The sequence below is a fragment of the Nematolebias whitei genome, chromosome 18 (assembly GCF_014905685.2).
Source record: "Nematolebias whitei isolate Nwh7 chromosome 18, NemWhi1, whole genome shotgun sequence".
NCBI lineage: Eukaryota > Metazoa > Chordata > Actinopteri > Cyprinodontiformes > Rivulidae > Nematolebias > Nematolebias whitei.
The window spans coordinates 37,402,387-37,429,562 of record NC_056515.1 but is presented as its reverse complement, the minus strand read 5'-3'; the positions used below and the strand labels follow the sequence as shown (position 1 = coordinate 37,429,562).

At 39.7% G+C, this 27,176-nt stretch overlaps 1 protein-coding gene across 1 annotated transcript in view; it reads left to right on the top strand.

The window, feature by feature from the left end:
• igsf9a (immunoglobulin superfamily, member 9a) overlaps positions 1-27,176 on the top strand; it is a gene marked incomplete at its 5' end in the record, with an annotated part of 80,501 nt that overhangs the window by 11,713 nt on the left and 41,612 nt on the right. Inside the window, 4 exons of the mRNA XM_037692067.1 lie at positions 6,339-6,485; positions 12,521-12,669; positions 17,456-17,567; positions 24,741-24,882. Coding sequence (XP_037547995.1) covers positions 6,339-6,485; positions 12,521-12,669; positions 17,456-17,567; positions 24,741-24,882 — 550 coding nt within the window. The remainder of the gene's footprint in view (positions 1-6,338; positions 6,486-12,520; positions 12,670-17,455; positions 17,568-24,740; positions 24,883-27,176) is intronic.

The window sequence follows — 27,176 nt, the reverse complement described above, 5'->3', positions numbered from 1 at the left end:
TATATATATATATATATATTAGTTTGAGAACTCCATCTCTGAAATGTTTCACATTTTGGATGAAAGAAAATCAATATCTCTGGTGCATCTTTCACTCTCAGCATAAAGGAGACCGCTCAAAAACTGTCTTGTATAGATAATTTTTGTCAGCACAGTTTTGGCTCGTTACTCAGAACCCGACCTCAGAGCAGTTGTTTTAAACTCCTGAAACATTTATAGGTTAACACTTCCAGTGTTGAACTCAAAACAAACATTAAAACGTAAATGCAAAATTAATTATCTGCAAAAATAAACTTTAACTGTGAATTTAAACAAAATCAAAAAGTCAGTTCAATCATAATACAGTCTAGTTTTACTTCTTTTTAGTGAACTTGTCAATTATTTAAAATCCCATAAAGAGGTCAAAGTGGACAGCTTCAGGTCTTTTTGCAAGGTTACAGGAGCAGAGTAAGAAAAGTCCTTTTTATTGAGCTTGGTCTGCATTGAGGGGATGTTGCAGGTAATTAAGGCCTGAGAGCGCACACCGTAACTGCACTGACGACGTGACAACTAGGAGGGAATATAAGAAGCTAGCAGACCAAAGAGTGATTTATAGATGAAAATGTACCAGTGTGAGAGCCTACTTGAAGTTAATAATGACCACCTGACCATTGAATACAAGATGCAGTATGGTAGTTACAGCCAGTTATGAATCTTAGCGCACCATGGTAGACAACATCTGCAAGGAGCTGGCAGGAGCATTCATATAGATAATGTCACCACGGCCGGTAGGAAAAGTAGCAGCTTCAAGGCATTTCCTGGCATTCAGAGCTAAGCTAGATCTATTTCTGAAAAACGAAACCCAGTTATAATTTCAACATCTTTATAAAGTTTTTGACATGTGGCTTAAAAGAGAGAGGTGCGTCAACCAAAATTCCCAAGTATTTATAAGAATCCACAAACGCAATAGGAACACCATGCTTGGAGGAACAACTGTTGGCACCAACTTCCTGTTTGAAAATAACATCCCTTTGGTTTTATGAACATTTAGCACCAGTTTGAAATGGATGAAATCTGACTGGATGATGTCAAATGCAGACTGTAGAAGCTGCAAATCCCTAGCAACTGATTTAGCTCGACAAACGATTGTATCGTCGGCATAGAGATGCAAGAAGGCATCAGGAACGTTCTGACTTGCATTACTTATCTAAATTGTAATGAGTCCTAAGACTGAGCCTTGTGGTACACCATTATTGACGGTTAAATAGCTTGAAAAAGTACCACTTTTGTTGAACACATTGCTTTCAGCCTGAAAATAAAGTGCTAAAATAACGAAGTGCTACCTAAGGAAAAGCACGCTCTTCCTGACAGTGCCATGTTGTGATGCATTTTATTCCATCATTTTTTAGAAATTCATATTGAATCACAACAACAAACAAACAAACAAACAAAAAATAATAATGATTCTTCAGCACTTACCTATTGAAAACTTAAATAATCTTTTAACATCTTTAGCTCAACAACTCGCTTGAATGAAGAAAACTCCCCATTTGTGATGAAAGCCACTGTCTTTATGAAAAGTAACTTATTTAAAAAATAAAGTTAAACTGTAATTTAAACCCAAACAATTTTGTCCCCAAACTTAACCCCTCTCTTTTGTGAGTAAATCTCATTTCTTCACGGTGTTGAACAGTTTTGTGTTTCTGTGTCACCTGAGAGCATTAAGGAATGAAGCCTTTAGGGGTTTTAGTCCAAAGCGGGTTGACGGATGCTTCATTCAGGTGTGTGTTCAAGTTGAGAGCTTTGTTTAGCTTGCACTAGTGAGAAACCTAAAAATAATCTTTAATCTGTGTTGCAGCAGATTTATTTTTGACATGTTGGCCTTAGATGGGGCTTACAGCAACAGGTGTAACAACCAAAAATGTTCACGTTAAATTTGAATGCCATCTTACACAAAATTATAGTTTGTTTTGGTATTTATAATAGTTTTGTGAAGTTTGTGATTTAATTGACGTATAAGTGTGTGACCTACACGAAGGACTTAATCCAGATGTTAAAAGATGGTTCAGATTGGTGGGTGGAGTTTAATCGGACTGCAGGACTGTTAAACTGATGGTTTTAATCGGACTGCTAAGTCTTTTTGTGAGTTAGTTCGCTGTGACGCTCTCTGAGGAAGACTGACCAATCAAACCAGACTGTTTTTTGGAGTAGAGTAAAACCTCTGATTTCAGTTTTTACAGGGAATCTGTAAATAAACTACCGTATTTTCCACCGTACACGTTGCTTCGCCGTATAAGTTGCTTCGCCGTATAAGTTGCTTCGCCGTATAAGTCGCTTCTCCGTATAAGTCGTTTCGCCATATAAGTCGCATCTGTTATGATTTAGCGACAACTCGGAAATGTGGCCGGTGTTGTAGCAAAAATCGATTGGCTGCTAAATGGCAGCCACAGGAGCATGCACGGGAGGACTTTAACAAGAATTTAACAAGATTAACACTTAAAGCAATTATTTGTTTGCTCAAAATGATAGAAATATTGTCTCAGTTAAATTTTTCCTCAATAAATGCAGTTTGATGGTCAAATCAGCTGCATTTCGCCGGGGCGGTGCAGCGAAATGAAGATTTGACGGTTGCTCAAGGCGATCTGGACGAAGGTGGCAGGCTATAGCAAGCCAATTGTGTCATTAATAGCCACTGTTAGCTATTGCATGACACAACGGCATGCCATACTACTCGAGTGCCATCTAGCGGCTGAAAATGGTAGTGTTCAATAGTTTTCAGTCAGAATGAATGAATACGGTCTTATCTCAGCCAAAATTTGGTTTATAAATATGGGAGAAAATCCATAAATAAGTTGCTTTGTTGTATAAGGCATAGGGCATGCAAATTATGCAAAAAAAACCCTGATTTATAGGCTGAAAAATACGGTAATCTAAACATTCGTATATGCACGAACTGTTGTCAATAGCTTATTTGGTGGCCTCCGTTGTATTACCAAACACTTCTTATCAGGATGTTACACTCCAGAACCAAAAAAACAGAAATCGACAAAACTGATAGTTCAGATGTTATTGTGTGGAGTGGAAATCCGTGGAAAGGTTATGAACAATTAATATCTTACCTGTTGTAGATGGCTCTTAGTTTGGAGGCAGGTTTTTTTTTTTTTTTTGGACTAGACTGACGAGCTAACAGCCCGTCGGAACAGCCCTGCAAACACTATTAACCCCCACTATCTGCTCCCTCGGGCGCCCTAGATGGCAGCTCTCTGCTCCACACAGAGGGCTGTGGTAGCTCGGTGGTCTGCGTCAGTAAATGCGTCCGGTGTAAAAAACAATTGCCACTTCTTCGTGTGAGTTAGTTTTCTGTGATGCTTCAACTGAAGATAAAAGGGGGGTGTGGGTGGGGGAAGCACACATGGAAGCAACAACAGTTAGCTGTAGCACTTCCTATGCAACATGGGGCACTTCCTGTATAAACGTCTTCATATTTCAGCTGGTGTAACTGCATAATGTAAAACTGAGGGTTTGAAAAATGACGTTTATTTAAAAATAAACTTGTTTTCTTTAAACTGTTTTTTGAAAGTAGTATCTACAGGTAAGATATTATTTGCTCGTCTCTTCATTGAACCCTTTTTTTTTTTCAAAACGTCTGAACGTTTTCTTTTATCTGTACGCAGGAAGCTTTCTGTCAGATTTAGTAAATCGTTGCACAGATTTCCAGGGCAATGAAAGCATCAGTGAACTTTACAAGGTGTGGCCTGTTGAACCGCCCGGGATCAGGTCTGTGTACGGGTCAGCCGAGCTCAGCAAACACACCGGGAACCTTTTCTCTCTTTGTCAACAGAGGCGCAGCTGAAATGTTAAATCTATGTGCAGACGTATCGATGAAATCAACTTCATTAACTTGAGTTTTACACAAGACACTTAGATTCTATTTTTACAGCTTTATTCATTAGAAAAGCTCCACTTGAAGTTTCCTTTTATGTAAATTTGTTTTTTTTTAAATCACCTTTTGTTTTCATTTTATTTTGGCAAAAAGTTATTTTGACTGAGTGAGAAATGGAAATGTTTTGTTTACATCAACAATGCAAAACTAAAAGCCATCTCATTTTACTACTGCTCACCAGAACCTGCTTCAAATGCGTACAGACCTGCGGGGAGAAGCATTTTATTTTTCTGACAATCAAACGGCGATCGACTAAAGTCGTGCCGCCTCAAAGGAAGTCTTGATTTTCCCTGACTGCTGCACAACACGAGTAGAAAGGCAAACTATTCTTTCATGGAAATCCAGTCTGTAATAGACTGGGCACAACATCGTAGCTTCAATAATAAAAACAAACGGCTAAGGTACATGTTGGCTAGACGTCAACAAAAAGTAGTTTGCATCACAAAATGTAACGATTTGGTTTAAATGATTTATTGATTGGCTGTGACTTGTGTCACATTTAGAGTATACTATTAAAATTCCAACAAAGTTCAGTCAGGTCATCTGGACTGTTTCTTTTTTGTTGTTGTTGTTGAGACGTTTCATCATTATCCAAAGGACTTAATCAGTCCAAGGAGCCACATCAAATTGAGTCCCTCAAGCAGAACCCACATAGTGGACCAACCAGTTTGCTGGTGATAAGATGGTTTCTGGAGCTCTCCCATTCTCCCGTTGACTCCTCATAGCCAAAGTGGTTCAAAAACATCAAAGTTCATGCTAAATAATCCAGGTAAAAATCCAGAAAGTTCAGTCAGGTCATCTGGACGTTTTTTTTTTTTTTTGGTTGAGACATTTTGTCCTTTATCCAAAGGACTTCATCAATCTTGAGGAGCCACATGAAAAGTGGTAAGATTGAAAGAAAAAAAATGTCCAGAGGACCTGGCTGAACTTTGTTGGCTTGTCTACCTGGATTATTGAGCATGGACTTTGTTGTTTTTGAACCAGTTTGACATGACTGTCAACGAGGGAGAGGGCCGGCACCGGAGGAGGGGGCGTGCCAAAGAGACCATCTTAGCACCAACATAACTGGTTTGTTCCACTTTGGAGTAAGCTGATGGGGGAAGAATCAGTTTTGTGTTGTTTCCTTGACTGATGAAGCCTTCTGGATGGAAGGCGAAACGTTTCAGCACAAAAAACCCCCCCAAAAAACAAACCCCTGTCCAGATGACCTGACTGAAAATTGTTGGATAAATCAAGCTACATTATGAAATGAGGTAAAACAGCATCCAACATCTTAGCATCTAGCTGCAGTTTTGCTAGATTTCATTTTTAGCTAGCCTTTTGCTACATTTAGCTTTAACTAATTTGTTCTGGCAGCAAATTTCAGTTATTCAGCACTGATTTTTTTTTTTTTTTAACAAAAAAATCAGTTTTTCCAGTTTTATATTGTTAAAATATTCTTACTCAACAAAGGACTTCAGAGAAACACATTTGCACCCAACTCTTGTAAAGCTTTTTTTGTTTGTTTGTTTGTTTTCCGCACGGTAAAACGTGCGTGCTTTACTCTGTTGCTGCTCCGGAGCTCCCTTCACAGTAAATTTAACGTGCACTCAAATCTTTTGCAATCATGCATTTTTTAAATGGCGGCAGCCGTTGCATTAGGTCACACTCTGCAGGTGATGTCCCTGCCTCAGCACAACCTCGCCTGTAAAGTGCCACAGTGACCCATATCACAGCGAGGCAGTAAACCTCGGTGGGGGACGAGGGTCAAAGGGTAGGATTTTGAAACGAACTAATCCCCTGAGTGTATGCTGATGTGTGTTTTGCTCTACTTTCACTCCCACCTCTGTTTCCCCCCTCCTTTGACGGCTTGGAAAAGTAAATAGGAGTGTGTTATCTCCGGCAGCATACCTAACTCCAACTTCCTGGATCCATTTTACTTTCAGACGCCGCTCCGTAGTATTCAATGCATCTGTTAATAATTACCATCACAACAGAAGCATCCCTGGGTACCGAGGCATACGGCAATCTGTTGCTGGTCTCACCTTTTTTTTTTTTCTCCCTGAAATGGTCTTTATGCTCTTAGTTTGTCTCCGACCCTCCTGTTTCTGGCTGTCGGGTCACTGGACAATTCGCTCTCTGTTAAAGTGTAAAATCCAGACGGACAGTTCGGCTGCAGTCTGTGAAGGATAAAGAGTTGATGTTGCAAAGCAACAATGGCTCGAGGGAGCCGTCACCTGGCAACCAGCAGATCAGATTTCTAAGTTTGCTTGTGTGCCGTCTTTATACCTTTTGTGTTTTGCTTGTTCGTGTTTTCAGGTAACGCTCAAGGACGTTTTTGTGTTTGCAGCGCAAAGCGACAAAAGTTAAATCAGAAGTTGGATTAACATCTCATGCGTGCCTCTCGTCTCGTCTTCGTACTGGTTTGTTTCCGCAGGGCGAGTGTCTCTGGTGAGGATCACCACCTTGAGGTTGGAGCGCCTGCAGCTGGAGGACCAGGGCTCATACGACTGTCGAATCCTCCTGCTGAGCAAACCTACGGATGAGCAGAGGCACGGCAACTGGACCTGGCTCTCTGTGATGGGTGAGGCGCCTCCAGATGTGCGTTCAGAGCTCACCTATGTGTCTATTACTGTGGAAGCTAATCCAATTCAATTCAATTTATTTATAAAGCGCCAATTCGCAACAGAAGTCGTCTCAGGTCACTGAACAGAAACATTCATATTTAAAAATAATAATTTAACATTATTTATCTGAGGAGCAGACTGCTTTGAGTTTAACTCCATCACAGAACTCTCATCTTGAGCAAGTATGAGGGTGACAGTGGAAAGGAAAAACTCCCTCATGAGGAAGAAACCTTTAGCAGAACCAGACTCAGGACAAGAGGACCATCTGCTTCAACCGGCTGGGTTTAGTAGGAACAGATACACAATGGCAGGTCAAGAATCACGTTAAGATAGAAATGGTATCAAATGAAAACTATTTAATTTTAACAATTAATTTAAGGAAATTAGGTCAGTTTGTCCTCTAGTAGTGTAAGCCTATAGCAGTATAACAAGCTGACCCTAACTATAGGATTTATCAAAGAAAGTCTTAATCCCAGTTTAAAAACTGGACAATGTGTCAGCCTCACGGACAGAAACTGGAAGTTGCACAAGAGAGGAGCCTGAGAACTGAAAGATCTGCCTCCCATTCTGCTTTTGGAAACTCTAGGAACCACGAGTAAGCCTGCAGTCTGAGAGCGAAGTGCTCTGTTAGGAAAATATGGAACAATAAGATCTCGAATATAAGATGGAGCTAGGTTGTTGAGAGCTTTGTAGGTTAGAAGTAAGATTTTTAATTCAATTCTGGATTTGACAGGGAGCCAGTGGAGAGAAACTAAAACTGGAGATATATGATCTCTCCCAGTAACTCCAGTTAAGACTCTGGCAGCAGCATTTTAGATCAACTAAAGAATTTAAAGAAGTATTTGGACATCCAGATAACAAACCATCGCAATAGTCCAGTCTAGACGTGACAAATGCATGAACCAGTTTTTCTGCATCATTTTTAGATGGTTCTAATTTTAGTGGAAGAAGGCGGTTCTAGTAACATTTTTAATGTGGGGGATAAAAGACTGTTTCTTCCCCTCTCTGGTGCATCAATTGATTCTTGGACAGGAACCTTTTGAGCAGCACAATGTGCTTCTAAAAGCATGAACGTTTCCAGGCTGCATGGTTTGCACCTCCACCTCAGAACAAGAAGCTTCAAATGTTCAACTGCTGCCCAGGAGCTCTGGTTACCTCAACACATGCAAGTCAGGTTAATTTGTGATTTTTAAATCGACCTTAAGAGCACGTTTTCTTCAGTGTCGACCCTGGTGACCTGTCCAGGATGCAGCTGGCCTCTGGTCCAGCAGCTGCTGGGAGTGACAACACCTAACGACAGAACAGCAGCCAGCCTGAGACCCTGAGCAGGATTAGGCAGGTACAGAAAAGGTTCATATGTTTAAAGCAGGCAGCATGTCCTTCACAACAGAACTGCTGTTACTGTCATGTTCTCTTGTACTTTTAAGGCAAAACAAAGAACAGATGAACTTTAGAAAGTAAAAAAAAGCTGTCAGGTTGGGTGTTGGGTGACTGCACCCTCATCCCCCCTTTGACCTCCCTCAACTTTTTGTATCACTTGTTGGCAACGAGCTTGACATTTTCCAGAAGTATTTACCAGTGGTGCAGAGCAGTAAATGTCAATGTAGGGCCGTTCCACATGGATGAAAAGTGTTAGTGAGTACACACTGAAATAACAGACTAGACTCTCCCCACTCAGACCGTCTTTACTGTCATTACAGAATTCTAACTGTACGTAGCCACTCTTTACAGAGAACAAGAAAGAATCGAGAAAAAAACCATCAGGAGATGTAAAAACACCACGTCAAAACTATACAAACCACACAGAAGCAACAAAAAGTCTGCAGTGTGGAATGCTTTGTGCATGCTACAGGAAGTTGTATTGAATATAATGACAAATAATTGTTGCACAAGGGGAAGGAAACGGGGTTTTTGCAAATTAACTGTCTGTTTGAGTTTTTCACAATAATTTATTGCAAATGGCTGTGCTAGACTGCAGGGGACCACTTCAGTCCTTTATAACCGATTGAGGTAGTTCCGCCTCAGATTTTTGTGCTCACATGGCTGATGGGATGGTTTTTGGCCCTGCTTATAACTACCAGTACATATATTGGACAGATAAGAGGGTCCACACAACACTCTTCCAGCATGTGCACCACAAATTAAACGCACGAGATGAGTTTTGGTTCAAATACCTTTTCTCTTCTGGATTATGAGAGCTATAACTTTGAAAATAAGTGAGGTACTCTGGGGCTGCATGTACGGGTGAGAAAGGTTCTTTTCGAAAATTGGGTTGTCAGATGAAAATCCAAGATGGCCACCACCACGTATATGTAAACCGGCCACCCCTATCATTTGAGGGAACTATGTTTTAGTTTTTACATCACTTAAAAGTATAGTCTCCTCAAATGATTGGGGTCACTAAAGATTAATCTATGGTGGTCAAGGCCACCATTGACCACCCCCTGGCTCTGCCATTGTGTGTGATGATGGATAAAATTGCTCCCTCCGCTCGTTTGGAGACCCTGTCTGCGCCACCCCCCCACCCCCTTCAAAATAAACCCTACCTCTGTTCTTCTGCAGTGTAACTCCTACTCACTTGAATATCTTGCACTAAAAACATTTAGGTTTACTTGCATGTTCCCCGTTAATTCCTGCGCAGAAAAACACTCGTCGCCTAAGCAAAGAATATTCACTGTTCAAATCCTTAAGCGATGGGGGACATGGGCTTGTAATCTCTGCTGTAACAATGAGCCAACGATCCACAGCAGCTGTAACTAAAGAGTCCGTCGTTTCAGTTGTTGAATTTTATATGAATAAGTGAGGCGGCAGCTCTGATTGTCAACAGAGCGTTTCAGTTTCCCTGATGGAGCAAAAGAAAACACTTTGGTCAGTGGTGTCCGTTCCTGGTTAGGGCTCCAACAAACCTGAGTCGGTGCTTGAATGACCTTTTCTACTTTGCAGAAACCTGTTGATCACCCATTTATTTATGTCTTCATGCAGAGAAACATCCAGAATATGCAGGTTAGAGATCAACGCTGATGTAAATACTTTGTACTGCAACATATTAGAACCATTAAACATTCCTTAGTAATGTTTGGTACAAAAATACCTCATATTTTTTAAAACCAAGTCATTTTTCTGCCTGGTTATGACTTACATTTCACTTTTAAATGAGTGAATCATGAGTCTGTCACGAATAAGTTGAAAATAAAAATAGAGAAATTACATTTCCTTCAAAAATAATAAATAAATAAAGTGCTATGTGTTGTCATCATTGTATGTTCCCATACAAAGATGAAAATGGGTCTCTGCATTTAACCCATCGCACCTGGAATACACCCAGGTGGAGCAGTGGGCAGCTATGTAAGCTGCCCGGGGAGCAAGTCGGGATTGGGTGTCCTGCTCAGGGGCACCACAATGTGCAATGACCGGGGATCGAACCCAGGACCTTTGGGTCCCGAGTCGGCTGCCCTGCCTCTACACCATCTCGGCCCCAGTGTGAATGCATATTGCTGAAGAAGTTGCTGAAAAACAGCTGAAATAACCAAAGAAAACATGCTGAATTTTAGCTGAAAATGAAGAACAAGCCTAAATGAGAAGAAAGCAGAAAGAACACATATTTGCCGAATTAGATTTAAATGAGCAGAAATGAGCCCAAAAATTAGGAAATTAGCTAAAAAAGCTGTAATTGACAATAAATAGCTGAAAAGGAGCTGTTAAGGCAGAAAGAAGCTTAAACTACCAGAAGGAAGTGTAAAGTGAAATTAGTTAAAAAATGTGTTCAAAATATGGAATTGGATGAAAAGCTAAGCAATAGAATAAAACAGCTAAATAGTAGCTTAAATAACTGAAACTAGCAGAAACAAGCTGAAAGGAGTATAACAAACTGAAATTAGCAGAAACAAGGTAATTAGGCTGAAAGTAGCAGAACTTGCATCAAAAAAACTTGAATTTATTTGAAAACGGCTGAAATTATCTGAAAAATGCTAAAATGTTAGCTGAAAAAGAACATGCTTAAATTAGCTTAAAAAAGCAGAAAGAGCACGTTTGCCCACTTAAGCTGAAAGAAGCAGAAATTAGCACAAAAATTGGAAATTGTCTGAAAAAAGCTGAAATGAGAAAAAAAAAAAACAACCCTAGCTGAAAAGTTGCTAAAAAGACAGAAAGAAGCTTAAATTACCAGAAGGAAGTAGCGAGAGTGCATTTTTGCTGAATTAGGCTGAACAAAGTTTAATTAGTGCAAAAAATGTGAAATTAGCTGAAAAGGTAAAATTTGCATAAAACAGCTAAATAGTAGCTGAAATAGCAGAAAAAGCTGAAACTTGCAGAAATAAGCTGCAAGGAGCATGACGAGCTGAAATCGGCAGAAAAAAGTTAGAAAAACAAAAATGTTGTAGTTAGCAGAAAGAATCTGAAAGGAGCACAAAACAGCTGCACGAAAAACAGCTGAAATTAGCTGAAAGTAGCTGAAAAAAGTTTACATTTGTAGAAGGAAGCTGAAAGAAGCTGAACCAGAACAAAATGTGAAAGGCGCAAAAAAAGGTTGTAAACAGATCTAAAGATCTGAAGGATGTAAAATGAGCTCAATTCATTTTCTGTGAGGAAAAAAATGACAGAAAAGGCTAAATATTTCAAAAAGCTAAAGTGGCACTAATGCCAAAAGTTTCCTGAAAGAGCTGAACATTTTGACTTATGATTTGTTGAAAAAGCGCAAAAACTGTGGAACGAGAAAGATGCTGAAAAACGTATGGAATAGTTAAACTAACGAGAAGTTGGAATACTGAGTAATACATATAAACAGGATCACAACAGTGTGAATGCTTCATAAGCACTCACACTGTTGAAGCCCTTAAAGCGCTGAACTACTGGGTCGTGTTATGGCAAAATAACAAATAAAAGCTGAAGTTCAAACCTTTTACACTTATCTGGATTTGACAAGTCGACATCAAGCTCATATAAAGGATCAGTTTTCTCTAAATTTCTTTTTATCGCTCTTATTTTTTAATGATCGATCGGGACGGAAATAATTAAAGAGAAAATATTTTAACAGAAGCTGTCAACTCTTCCTAAAGGAGCCCTTTGCTGCTCTTTAAAAGTACATTGTTTTGATCCAGTATAATTTTCACTCAACACCAAAGGCAACATTTTATTTATTTATCAGGTAGAAAACCAAAAGGCTAAGTGGTTTCTGCTGTTTGAATTTGAATCTTCCAAACTAACGCCGCACGTCTTACTTTTCATTTATTCAGCAAAACGCAGCTCGCTTAAGGCGCCACGTCTTGACAGGTGCTATTTAAAAAGCATAAAGCACGTCTTTAAACTTAGTTGTTAAAATGTTCTTATTAAAATAACTTTCATGCAGCGTCTAAACTTTTCTTATGGATTAGGAAAAAAACAAACTTTAATAACAACCCGTGACTTTCTTTCCCCCGGTTCTGGGAGGAATAATGGCTGTAGAGTTCTCGTCATACTTGTTGATAAGTTTAAATATTAAATCTTGATATGAAATATGCATCATTATTTTTCCGGGGGGCTTTGAAGTTTATCTGTGTTTTGGCAAACCTTTCGCATTCATTCCACGCACAAACGAACAGAAGAAATTTATCAGCGCGGCGCAGATCAAAGCGATGCGAGGCGAGCCGGTCCGTGTGAGATTCAGGTTAGAGATGAGAGTGATAGATTCTGACGGTGTTCTTCAGGCCCTCCGTGACATGCCCCGCAGGTATGAGCTTCATTTACTGCTGCTCTTTTCCTCAATAAATAAGGCTGCTGGTGCCCTACGCCGGCTGCAAACTCAAAAACAAAGGGCCTCGACTATCAGATATTTTTATTATTAAAAAAATAAACCTGATTCAACCTGTAAGTCCTGCAACGCTGCTGCTGCATTTTTTTTTTTAAATCTTCATTTATCATCATCTGCTTTATTTTCTTCTGTTTGACTTGAATCTACTTCAGTTTTAATTTTTAATAAAACAAAAGTTTCTCATTTTTATTTACATTTTTTTTCCAGCTCCACCCACCTTCAGCAAAGCCCCGCCTCCTGTGATTGAAGCTCTGGTTGGAAGTCCCATCTCGCTGGATTGCGTTGCTAACGGCAACCCTACGCCAACCATCACCTGGCTGAAAGATGGCGGTGCCATTCAGGGTGTAAATCATCAGGTAAACAAACATATTTTTTAAAGTGTACCTCGTTTTTATGTAACATTCCAATACTAGAGACAATCTGTTTATATTTTATTGTTCAAGAACTCATTTAACGGCGAGAGTAGTTTTAAAATTGTTTTTGAATCATTCACCATGATCATTGATTATTGAATTATTGTATTTAACTTTAATTTTCTAACTGGGTGCAGACTATTACTGCAACTACTACAACTGTAACTACTAAAAAAATAATATAAATACTCCAGACTTTGTTACTCCCCAGTTGGGGAATCAATTCTCTGCATTTTCCCCTTCACATGTGGAGCTGCCACCTTAGGCACCCAGGGGACAACTTGGCCGATAAAGACCTTTCTCAAGGGCGAACTGTGGGACAAATAAGCATTTCTCAAGTTTTAAAATATTTAAAGGGATAGTTGGAGGAATGTGTGAGCAGTCAATATCTTACCTGCTGCAGATAGCCCTTTGAACAGCTTTAGTTTGGAGAAATAGCTTAATTCTGAATAGTTTGATGAGCTAATGGCTAGTTTAAGTAGAAAGCCACAGTGAATTTCTGCCATTTAAAAAAACAAATTAATTTTGAACATTTTACAGCAACTCGTGCAGACACAATGCTTACACGATCGCCCGTTTTTAATGTCTGTCCATACTGTGACTCATTGGAGACGAGACGGAGAAAATGTGAGAAAGACCAGATATTTTTTGCTGAAGTCTCACTGAATTATGAGTCGTTGCAACCATTAAAAAAAAAGTTCTGTTGGAGTAGCTGTTGCATTCATTCTGGGACTTCCTCTGGTTTTGGATGTTGTGCAGCTGGAAGGATTTTTACTGAAAACCTGGTTACTTTTGGGCATTTATGGCGTGTAACCACGACAACAAGGTGGCTTTCACAACCGGGAGCAGCTGATTATCGTCTCAAAGCTCAAATATTACCTCAACTGCAGCCCCAAATCCCAAATGAGTTGTAAAGGAGGCGCCATGGATGCATAGCCATTAGCTCATCAATCCAGTCAGAATTCCTTAATTTTTTTTTTTAAACTGAAGTCGTTCTGATCCATGTACGACAGGTAAGATGCTAACTGTTCATGACCTTTCCACAGAACCCCACTTCAACAGATATGAACTATGGTGTTCAGTATTTTAAAAAATGTTTATTTACAGACTTTTTACAATTTTAAATAAATGAGAATCTCTTGACATATTAACTTATCTTGATATAAATAAGAGATTTATCTTTGATTGCTAGATGTTAAAGTATATAAAAAAAAAAAAATAACGAATCCTTCAACTTTAAAATGAGTCTAAATCACTTCAGAGGTTTATTAGGTTTTAATGCTGTTGTTCTGCTTTGACGTTGTTGCCTTGAAGTAAAGTTAAAAAAAACTGAAAATGTTCTGTTCTGTAGCAAATTATCATTTCTCTAGTTTTTCCATTAAAAAATTAAATACAAGCTCTTGGTGCTCAATTTTTTTTTTAAAGAAAACATTTATTTTCTCTATTTGAGCGATTCTGCATCAAACTGCTGGAGCAGGTAATACTTTTATTTGTTTTTTATTCGTATTTACATATATTTTTATTTAATAATCGAATAAATGAGAGGAGCTGCAGGAAATGGTTGAGTAATTAAAAGTTAATCTGCCTTAATAAAAGTAAAATAAAACCTGAAGCTTGGAATCTTGAGACTTTAATTTAATTTAATCTGACTATAATCGGAGTTGCACGTCACAGAAATGCAAATATGAGCAACAATGGTTTTATGTGTGCCTGTTAGCAAAATATCTCATAAACCACTGGATTAAAAAACATAAAAATGGAGAAACTAATTACTAGCTGCACATCTACAACCGGTTAACTTTTAAAGTTGATCCAATTCAAGGTGGCTACCACGGCTAATCACATTTTGCTAACACATAAATGGCTAAAATTCAGCTAATTTGACAGATATAGAGCTAAAATTGTTTGTGGTGGTAGCTGAGCATCATCACCAACACATTGCACAAGATATTTCTTTAAAACTTTGGCATCCAATGACGTTGACCTTGTTTATGTGTTAGCAAAATATCCTAAACCACTGGACTGCCCTGTGTCCTCATATGAGGACATTGAATTCTTTTAGAGAACCGCGTATCATAGAATGCTGAAATTTAGTTTTTAGAGTAATTGGGACTTTCTGACCTCAATTTACAAAGAAAAAATATATAAAATGCAAAGTTAAACTTACCGTCCTCATATTAGGACTTTTTTTTTTCTCTAAACCTACTTCCTGTACCATGACGGTTTAGTTATTTAACGCATCGGTTCTCAAACTGGGGGTCCACAAGCCGATGCTTGGGGGTCTGTAAAACAAATTATTTTTTCTTTTTACAAGCACGTAGATGTTTAACAACCTGTTAAAATACATCAAAATGCAGGAACTCACATCTACTTTATTCAAAATTTTCTGACGGAGGACCCCCATATGCCCCCCTCCCCCCAGCTATTTGCGTTCTGGCATTGATCTGTTTACAAATGAAGCCTGTTACTTGGTACAGCTACTGTTATGATTCTGTTCAGTTTTATTCAAAGTTTTCTGTAATAATTTGAGAAGTGGCGATACATTTCTTCTGTTATGTGCGTAGGTAAAGTTTTAAAGTTGTTTTTGATGCTGTTAATTTTCTCAAAACTGTAATTTTTGGAAGTTGAAATAAATTTTTTTGTTAATTTAGTGTGTCTTTAATGAAAAATACCACGTTTAAAAGTATAAAAATTGTAATAACACAATTAAAGAACAGGTTTATGTTTCACAAATACTTTGATTGCATCAAAGAAGCGAATTGAAGAAAGTTATTTAATACACACGAGCATTATGATCAGGTCTCTTATATTTTTTCTCCCTGTAAGAGGTCCCTGAACCCAAAAAGTTCGAGAACCCCCGATTTGATGCATTAGGTCGTACTAATCCAAAGAGGAAGTGAAAATGCACACCAGATAAAAGCTTGGGTCTCGGGAGGTTTTATGAAACTGACCTCTACAACTGATTAACTTATAGAACCAACCCAATCCAAGATGGCTGCCGCAGCTAGCTAGCGTTCTTAAACACAAACATGGCTATAACTCGTTCAAGTATTGAACTAAAACTAAGATTCTGAAATTAAATCTGGGGACATTTCCAGCTCCGAGTCAAAAAATGATAAAAAGTTTTCAAAAAGAAATAAAAAAAAACCCAGGATAGAGGTTTAAATTTATTTATTTATTTACATATTCATTCATGTTTAAACAATATAAAATCAAATGTAGCAGCAGGAATGTGCCTCTCCACACACATTTCACAAGAATAATCAAATAAATATAGTAATAGTAAAAGCAATGGTGTCAGAAACCTGTGTAATGTGGGGTGGGGGCATCTGGGGGTCCTCCCCCAGAAAATTTTAATTAAAGTAGATGCCATTTCCTGCATTCTGGTGTATTTTAACGGGTTGTTAAACATCTATGTTTACTTAGAGAAGTAAAACTTGATTCAGTAACTATCAAGTCAAGTCAGATTTGTGGTTGGATATGGGCTGAAACTTGTGCCATCAGAAGCCGAATTTGACTTTGTTTTTAAATTGAATTAATTTGCTTTGAAAATTCAGTTTTATAATTGTTTCAATTTAAAATCCTTCCAGATTAATCAAACGCAGGTTGACAGATTGACGTTTCAGTGAAACTTCTTCTATAAAGAAGGATTCAATTAAACAGGTCTCTCTTGTTAGTAAGTCCTCGTGACTCGATGAGACTAACCTGTATAAATAAAGGTTGAATGGAATGAACAAATTTTCAATTAAAAAAATTATGTACAAATCGAAAATGCATTAAAATCAGAAAAAGATGTGCATCTCATCTGTCAGGTCTAGCAGAGTAATTTAACACGAGTTCTGTGTCGGTGAGTCCCACGATGTCAATAAAATCCATGCATTTTTGTTTCTCAAGAATTTTGTGTTTGGTAATTTGTTGACGGTCCCTAAGCAAACCTTTGCGACTCAGAGGAGGAGCAGACCGAGCGCAGCTGACCGAAATCAGACTTCCTGCATCGGATTGAACGAGAGGAAGACACCGCTGAATCAGAGGAACGCAAATATTCTATGTCAAACGTAAAACAAAACTAACTTCACCGTGATCATCTTCTTCTTCTGTTTTAAAGGCGGCACAATTGGCTCTTCTTCTTCTGTCTGTAACGTTAACAGCAGCGCAACCAGCTACAGTAGCAGCTGATGTGTGCAACATACTCGCACTTTCTACATAGCTAACTAATAATGGTCTACATGCAACGTTTTTATCTCATTCATAAAACGCTAAAGCCGGGGACATTTCCGGGGACAGCTTTAGCCGGGCAGGTCGTCCAAAACGGGGACTGTCCCCGGAAATCGGGGACGTCTGGTCACCCTAACTAAAGCTTTGCTTGGTGGTAGCTGAAAGTCCTTGACAACACTCCATAATTAGTTTGCCATGAAAGATGGATTTTTGATCTGCAGCCATTCAACAGTCTGCTCCTCCTCTGAGTCGCAAAGGTTTGCTTAGGGACCGTCGACAAATTACCGAACCCAAAGCTCATGAGAAACAAAAATTAAGATGCTAGACATTCAATAAAAAGGTTTTTCTGGAGCCAGAAAGTAATGGAATGTTCAAAACCAGCTGAAATCTTGTGTTTGGAGCCAGTTGGACATAAAACATCACTGAAAGGTGTATATTTCAGAGCACGCTCCGTGGTCTCTGTATGTATGTTTGTGTTTTTATACCCGTGTCTCTGTCTGCTCCTGTTCATCAGGGGGGAGTGTTCTCTCTGCCAGCAGCGACCGCACAGTCATCGGGGCTGTACACCTGCCACGCCTCCAACTCTGAAGGAAACGTGACGCATGTGACTAAAGTCAAGGTCAAAGGTCGGTTGTTTTCCACTCGTCTCTGTCTGTTCGTTGTTGCTTTAAATGCAGAAGTGTGTGCGTGGCCGACCGCCTTAAAGAGGACGTGATTTGTGTTTCTTCTTCTTGCGTCAGACAAAAGAGCTGTCATGGAAACCCAGGCTGAAGTCGGTCCTTCCCTCCTTGTTCGGTTTTATTTTGTAACGTAGGAAAATGTATTAAAATCAAAGCAAACACGTCGTCATCTCTGAGGTTTAAAAGTAGAGCCGTGTTACGAGGTTGTGTTTTGCTTTCAGACTGCCATTATTAGCCAGGTGATCATATAGCTGTTTTTTTTGTTTGTTTGTTTTAAAAACATCTTCTAAACAGGTTTTAATGAAACTTTCAAAATATAATCAATGGGTGTACATCTACACCTGATTTACTCCTGTAGTGAATCTAAATAAAGATGGCCACCGCAGGTGATTAATGATTCTAAACATAAACGAGCAGGACTGTGATGTTCCCCATGGCTGAGAGATTTGAATGTTTTTCTGGGCTCATGAAAGTAAACCTTTATGTTTTTGCTGCAAGATGTTCAAGTGGGTAGGAGTTTGATTTTTCTTGTTCGAGGCAGCACAGAGTGACGGATCCTGGCGAGCGAAGGGAGCAATTTTATCCACCACCAGGCACAGGTGGAACCAGGGGGTGGCCAATGGTGGCCGTGGCAACCATAGATTAATCTTAGTCCAGTCCTGTCATTTGTGGAAACTATACATTTAAGCTATTGAAAATCTAGAAAGCACAGTGTCCTGAAAGGATGGGGTCACTGGCTTAGCAAGTCATCCTCCTCCATCTCCCTCTGTCCTCACTCAACTACCTCTGTGTTCTCTAACTGCATCCATATATCTCCTCTTTGGAATACTCTCAATCAATTCATCCAGATCCTTCCAGAATTTTTCTTTCTCCTCCACATCACATCCAATCTGTGACGCATAACCGCTAACAATGTTTAGCACCAGACCTTCTACTTCTGTCTTCAGACACATCACCCTATCTGACACTCTTTTCACCTCTACTACATTCTTTGCCAGCTCCTTCAGGACCACCCTATTCCATTCCTCTTTCTATCCACACCGTGGTAAAACAGTTTGAACTCTGCTCCAATGCTACGAGCCTTGCTGGTCTTATTGGTCTCTTGGACACATAAAACATCTACCTTCCTTCTCTGCATCATGCCAACCATGATGCAGAGAAGGAAGGTAGCTACCTTTGCCTCTCTACCTATGCCTGACATTGTCCCCACCACCACAGTCCTACATTTTTGACTTTCCTCTTCTCCCTCCGTCTCCTGACACGTTTCCCTCCTCGTCGCACTGACGCTAGCCCAATTTCCTCCGGTACCGTGTGTCAACAGCATAATATATTTTAGCGGTGGTGGCCATCTTACATTTAGACGTGACAACCCTATTTTTAATGGGAATCTTTTATGCACTTAGATGCAGCCACATAGTTATTCTCACAACATGGACAGACATTTATGGTGGTGGCCATCTTGGATTTTGATGCGGCAACCCAACTTTTTGAAAGGAACTTTTCCTCCACCTAGAAGTTATCGTGCTCACATGTACGGACAGATGGTATTTCCAGTTCCTGCTGTTTGCTCCGTGACAAAAAGCATTCCATCAATGAATTTTATTTTCATTTAAATTAATTTTATATGCTAAAAGATATGCGCTATTAAAAAAAAAGTGTTACGGAGTGGAACAAGTCGACAGATTTCTGGTTACAGATTTAAAGTCCACTTTAACAGCAAACGGATGAAAAATATGCAAATGAGCAGCTGTGTGTCACTGGATTACACCGACACAGCTCTGCGCCACGCACTGCTGTGAATTTATTTCTGACTCGTTCTTTTACTCCTACTCCAACTCCTACTTGTCCTCAGGAGGAGCAGGTCTCAGCTGCAGCTTGAAACACACGGGAGACGTGCACGGAGTCTCATCAAGGTTCAACTTCGTTTCTCAACCTCGCAGACACATTTTTGACTAATAATCCTCCGAAGGGCACACGGTGTAAATCACTTGATCCGAGGTTTGGCTGTGTTGTCCTGCAGCGCTGCCACACTAGTGGATTAACAAAAACTAATATCTGATTAGATTAAGAGGCTCTAAAAGCTTTTACTGACCTCCAACACATGCATCATGTATGTGGGATTATAAATCTGATGTGTAACGACTGCTGCGGGGATTATCTGAATGTTGATGTATAAAAGGTTGTGTTTATTAGCTCTTTGCTGAGAACTCGCATGTTGGCAGGGCAGATGAACACGTTAGAATATTCAGATTTTATACATTTATGTAAAACATTCTTCAGACAAATTGTTTTTCTAGTTGACCTTTTGTCTTTGTTTGAAATTAGGACATTTATCAGCTTGACTGTCTAAAAAATAAAGGTGCAAGTTTTCACGCTCGGCTTTCATTAAACGTTTAGCTGCAAGGCTTTAATAATTTCAAATAGATTTTCAGCATTACGTCGAGAGCGCAAAGGCGACTGAAGGTGTTTGTGCACGTTCAGGGTACGGAACCTGCCAGGCGCCAAAAGTTGAGGGGGAAAGAAAAAATGTAAATATCTGCTGTGCATAGTTTTTGTTTCTTACATTTTGTTCCCTTAGTTTAATAAACTGGAAACAAATTTGCATTGGTACCTGTGCTGCAGGTGTTGTGTATAGTTTAGTTTATTGGAGGAAACTGAGGCCACGATTGACCTTTTTACAGTTACTAATGCGCGTGCATAAAAACAATGAGACCACACGCCCCAAAATTGCTTTTTTGACATAACGAAATACAAATGTGTGTTTAATTTAATGTTTTGCTACTTTTATGTTGTGAGTGTGACATGCGATGTTGCTGGGTGTCGGACCGACTGCAGAACAGAGTTGAAACGGCATTAGATATGAACATTTACTGTAATTTCCCGACTATAAGCCGCTACTTTTTTCACGAGCTTTGAACGCTGCAACTTAATGCTGCAGCTGTTTTTATAGATTTTTTTATTTTGACAAGCTAACAAGCTTTATGCTGCCAAAACATTTAGCCTCGTCATGCCCGGGCGCTCGTATAGCTGCCTAATACACGTTTCTCGTGACTCAATAGTAAATGGACTGTACTTGTATAGCACAAGGTGCTTTACACCACAATCTGTGCCCTCATTCACCCATTCATACAGCACTCTACTAGATCTGTACAAAGATTAATTAGAGCTTTATCACATTTGTCCACTGATGGGACACACATCAGAGGCAATGGGAAGTTCAGTGGGACACCTAACATGTGACTGCTGGTGGAATTAAACCCCCAACTCTTGCATTGGAGGACGACCGCTCTAACCACTCAGACACAGCCGCCCCTCAATGCCCCTCTCCTCCCTGTAAAGGCTGTAAAGATAAAAATAAATTGACCAATGAAATTACTGAACAGGTCACAGTAGACTAATAAAATGGGAAGGGGAGGAGAGAACGGGGAGGAAGAATGTCCTCTCTTCCCTTCCTCGTTGCGCCCCCAGTTTCCCACCTCCCTGTTTCGGAAGGCATCTGCGTGATTCATTTTTTACCAGCCATGTTGCATGCACCATTCAGAAAAAAACATTTACATATGTGTTTGTTATGGTACATATTTAATTATAATAAAATAACACATTTCTGTGTGAATATCTCATGTTTCAAAGTGGACACCCGCGGCTTATAGACAATATATGTACAAAATTATTATTATTATTAGTTTTTATTTAGTGGGTGCAGCTTATAGGCAATATATGTACAAAATTATTATTTTTATTAAATGGGCGTGGCTTATATTTGGGTGTGGTCAGTAGTCCAGGAATTACGGTAAACTCTGGTACTGAATAATTTAGCTAAATGTTGCAATTTGTTGACCTTAAAGTCGTATCACTCCAAGAATTAACGTCTGTGACATCACTATCACCACACCAGACTTTTATTAATTACTTTTAAGTCTCCTCTTATTATTTCTACGGGTAAATTAATAAAGTGCACAGTTGTGTGACCGTGGAGTATTTCTGTTCTCATGTTACTTTGAAAGTTTCTAGCACACCGTTTCCTGAACTGACAGATTGAATTTGTACAACCTCTGGTTTTATTTCTCCTAAGTAATAAGGGTTGCTAAAATTAGAACGGTAGGTAAAAGCTGCAAACGGCTAGCTGAAAGTAGCAGAATAGCTTTTAGAAGCTAAAAGTACCAAAAAGGCTAAAAGCAGCAAGTATGCTGTAGCAGAATTCAAAGAGTAATGTTGAGGGTTTTTGAGAAATCTGTGTTTTCATCACTGGAGAGTTTAGCTTATTTTTGGGGGTGCTCAAGTAACCCTAAATATTAACTCGGCACCCCTGAAAAATTAAGAAACCATCTTTAGGATTTTGTAAGAAAACCTAGTTCTCAAACCTTAGATTCACCAAAATATTGAATAAATGTGGAATAAGTGTTGACATTCTTAAACGGGGCAATAAAATCTGATTTTCTTTTTTACACAAGTCGGATCCTCGACACCACCGCTAGGCTTGACCAATCAGCGATCTCAGTTTGTCCCAAAGTGAAACGCCCCTCACCTGCAGGAGCTCCGCCCCCTTTTTCTCCAATAACATTGTCGGGGTTTTGCTTTACGAACGCTTTGTCACAGGGATTTCGTGAAAAATAATCAGAAATATTATGAAACATTGTCAGTGGGGAACGTAATTCAGACACGTGTTACCCTGAGCGTTTACGGTTTATTCCATTTCACAAACTAAATGAAGTCTGGAAAAAAGTAAAAGATGATGAAGGCCGGTGGGCGACCTCATGGGCAGCTGAATACAGTGATAAACAGGAAGTACCACCTGTTCCACTGTACGAAGGTAACTGCAAGTAAATCCTCCATTTTCTATCATTCATTCAACCTTTATTTATACAGATAAATCACATTGAGTCTCAAAGACTCATTTACAAGTGAGGCCTTTTTAGACAAACCGTAATGAAAGTAACATGTATAGGATTTGGAGACAAAAAAAAAATGAAATAAATTCCTAACAGACTCTCATTCCATGGCCGAGGAAAGAGCCTGAAATTGAAAAGCGAATAGGCCTGGCTGTTAAACGTGACACAAACCAAACAGTTGTGCAGGAGGAAGACGTGGACTCGAGCGGACGCCTCACAGGGAAACGAACCGCACCGTACGGACACGAGAAACTGGGAGGAACAAAGATCGGGGCGAAACTAATCAGGGCAGAGCCGACAGTCTCACGAGCTTGAAGATCCAAAATGACGAAGAAAATCAAAGCATGACACCTGTGGGAAGTGATCAATCAAAAATAACCAACTTGAGCCGTAAGTCCTGACAGAAAGGAGACGGGACGTATTATTTATAGCTGTGTGGACCGAGAGCCAGTGGGTTTCAAACCATATTTTGCACACGGTAGTTGTTGCTTCATATCTTGTCATATTAAAAGATAATTAAAAGAATAATTCATTGTGATATTAGCCGCAAACATAAAGTTTAATCTGGACATGTTTTAAAATGTCTGACCGCTCTTTTTAAGACATGCTTCAAAAATTTGGAAGCATGATTGACGTTTTAAGAGATTTTGTTTCTGGGATTTAACACCTGTCGTTATGAAACGTAGACTAGATACACACCAGTGTGTGTATTGTCAGTTAGCAAAATATCTAAGGAACCAGTGACTGTGACTTTCAGAAATCATCGTAGGGCGTGCATCAACAGCTGTTCCACTTTTAGAGTTAATCAAGTTCAAGATGGACGCCGTAGCTAAAGGAACTAACTCTGAATATTACAGCTGTTGAGCTAGAATCTAGAATGGTAGTAGCTGAGAGTCATCCCCGTCGGACTCTCTAAGAATGACTGGATTGCAAGAGATCTTAGTTTAAAACCGGGAGTCCTTCCAGGAATGCTTGTTGTGTGAATGTTTATGGAGCATTCACTCTGTTGTGATCCATTTTTCTTCCGTACGTTTTTCAGCGTCTTTCTCATTCCACAATTTTTGTGCTAGTTCAACACAATATTTCATAAATCAAAACGTTCAGCTCTTTCAGGACAATTCTGCAATGACTATTGGTATTGGTGCAACTTTAGCTTTTTGAAATATTTAACCTTTTCAGCCATTTTTCTTTTCTCATAGAAAATGAATTGAGCTCATTTTACATCCTTTAGATCTGTTTACAACCTTTTACATTTTGTTCTGGTTCAGCTTCTTTCAGCTTTCTTGAGCAAATTTAAACTATTTTTCAGCTAATTCCAGCTGTTTTTTCAGCTGTTTTGTTATCGTTTCAAATTCTTTCTGCTAACTACATTTTTGTGCTTCTAACTTCTTTATGCTAATTTAAGCTTGTTATGCTCCTTTCTGCTTATTTCGGCAAGTTTCAGCTTTTTTCAGCTACTATTTAGCTATTTTCATTCTAATTTTAGCTTTTTCAGCTCATTCCACATTTTTGGCACCAGTTTCTACTTTTTTCAGCAAAAATGTGCTCTCTCCACATCCTTCTGGTAATTTAAGCTTCTTTCTGCCTTTTTAAAACTAATTTTTTTTAGCTTTTTTGCTTATAATTCACTTTTTTTTTTTTTGTTGATTTATCTGTTTTCAGATAATTTCCACTATTTTGTGCTCATTTCTGCTACTTTCAGCCTAATTAACCCCCTTATGGCCAATTTCGGTTTGTTATGCACCTTTCAGCTTTTTCTGCTCTTTCAGCTACTATTTAACTCTTTTGATTATGCTTAAAAAAATAAATAAATAAAAGAAAAAGCTTTTTTTCTGGTAATTCCACTTTTTATTTTTTATTTTTTTGCTCATTTCAGCTCTTTCTGCTTCCTCCTGGTGGTTTAAGCTTATATTCTGCCTTTTCAACTACTTTTCAGCTTTTTAGCTAATTTCAGCTTTTTTTAAAACCTAATTTACCTAATTTTGTGCTAATTTCTGTTTATTTAAACCTAATTCAGCAAACGTGTTTGTTTTTTTCCTCTAACTTAGGCCTGTTTTTCCATTTCAGCTACATTTCAGCATGCTTTTAGCTAATTTCAGCTTATTTTCAGCAAATTTTTCAGCAATAAGCATTCACACTGCATTTTCACAGGAAATGTGATTCCTCTAGTTTATTTTATCTTCTATTACATTTTGAAAATAAACTTATTTTGTTTTCTGCTTATCTTTAGGTCCACCTGTCATTGTCATCCCTCCTAAAAGCACCACCCTTAACATGTCCCAGAATGCACTTCTGCAGTGCCAGGCGGTGGCTGACCCCCCCAACATGACCTACGTGTGGCAAAAAGGTGGAGAGAACGTGCATCACATCGAGTGAGTGGAGCATCGTTTACATTGAGCTTTAAAATCTGTGCAGGAGGAGGAAACATTTTAGAAGAGTTGATGTTTCACCTGCTCTCTGCGGAGGTTCGCCTCATGTTCTGCCTCAAGGAGCTGAAAACAACTTAAAAGTAGCTAAATGTGAAACTAACAGGGTTGTGTGAGTAAAAATTGATTTATCAGTTTGATTAAAAAAAATCAAAATATTGCAGCATCGTGATGAAACGTTAAATCCTCATTCTTAAAGAAAATTCATCACAAGTCCCCATGGAGGGAGGGAGGGAGGGAGGGAGGGAGAGATCAAGGAAGGAAGTGAAGGAGTGATCAGGGAAGGAAGGAAGAGGGGGAGGGACAAATGAAGAGAGAGGGATGGAGGGCAGAAGGAAGGAAGGAAAAGATGAAGAGAGAGAGGGATGAAGAAGGAAAGGATAAAGAGAGGGATGGATGAAGGGGGGAGAGGGAGGAAGAAGGGGAGGGACAAAGAAAGAGGGGTGGGATGAAGGGAGGGAGGGAGAGAGGGTGGGCGGGAGGAAGAAAAGTTCAACTTCAAGTTGTTTATTTGTCCTATGCAGGTTAACACAGGGTTAACAGTACAATGAAATGCTTGGGATGAGAAGAACCGATTTGACTCGCTAAAAAATCAAAGATAAAACCAACAAGAAAAACTAAAAGCAAAAAACACAAAAAAAGCACAAAAAAGGTACCAAAACGTGAAAAAGTAATTTTAATATTTACAATGTCCTAAAGAAAGATGGTGAACAACAACATGGTAGAATATGATGGTACAGCAGGATGAATTTGAATTAAATAAGTATTTCAAGGTAGCAAAATAAGCTAAAATGCACATTATACATATATATATATATATACACTACACAGGTTGACAGGTTATTTCACTGGTAGTGATATTGAGGTTGAATTATTAGTTAGTTATTGCCAGTTGTTCAGTGTTGTTTATTGAGGGTTCAGTAATCTGACAGCTTGTGGATAATACTTGTCCTTTAGTGATTTGTACGTGATGACAGACTCCTGTATCGTCTGCCTGAGGGTAGTAGATGGAAGAGTCCTTGTGCTGGGTGGGTGTGGTCCTCAATGATGCTGCATGCTTTACGCAGACATCAGCTGTGGTAGATGTCCTGGATGGTGTGGAGACTGCTACCAGTGATGCCCTCTGCCGTTTGCACCACCCTCTGTAGAGCTTTCTGACTCTGGCTGGTGCTGTTCCCATACCACCCTGTGATGCAGCCTGTCAGCAGGCTCTCAATGGTGCACCAAGTTAGTGAGGATGCTGATGTTCGTACCAAACTTCTTTAGTCTTCTTAATGGCTTTCTTCACCACAGTGTCTGTATGTAAAGTCCAGGACGGATTTCGGGGGCCGAGATGGTGTAGAGGCAGGGCAGCCGACTCGGGTCCCGAAGGTCTTGGGTTCGATCCCTGGTCATTGCACGTCTTGTGGTGTCTCTGAGCAGCACACCTTATCCCCAGTTGCTCCGCGGGCACTTTCCATAACTGCACACTGCTCCACCTGGTGGTGGATGGGTTAAAAGCAGAGAGCCAATTTTGCCATTGTATGGGAACATGGAATGATGACGATACATAACACATCCTCGGTAATGTGAACACTGAGGAACTTGAAGCTGCTGACTTGCTCCACCTCAGCGTTGTTTGTTGAGGGCAGAGTGCTGGCATCCACGCTGTTTCCTAAAATCCACCATCATCTCCTTTGTTTTGCTGACATTTAGAGAGGTTATTTTCCTGACACCAGTTGGTCAGTGATTTCACCTCATCTCTGTAGGCACTCTCGTCATCGTTGGTGATGAGGCCCAGGATGGTAGTGTCATCATACTTGAGGATGACGTTAGAGCTGTGCTTGGAGGTACAGCCATGTGTAAATGTTGAGTACAGGAGTGGACTGAGGACACAGCCCTGAGGTGTACCGGTGCTGAGGGCTAGTGTGGAGGAGAGGTGACTGCCGATTCTCACTGCCTGTGGTCTGTTGGTGAGGAAGTCCAGTATCCAGCAGCAGATGGACTTCTCCAGGCTTCTCGAAAAGTTGGAAAAGTGGGACTTTTCTACTGGACGTCTCCACTGGAGGGAGAGAGGGACGAAGGAAGGAAGGAAGGGAGGGAGGGAGGGAGGGAGGAACAGAAGGAGAGAGGGAGAGAGGGACGAAGGAAGGGAGGGAGGGAGGGAGGAACAGAAGGAGAGAGGGATGAAGGGAGGGAGGGAGGAACAGAAGGAGAGAGGGACGAAGGAAGGAAGGGAGGGAGAGAGGAACAGAAGGAGA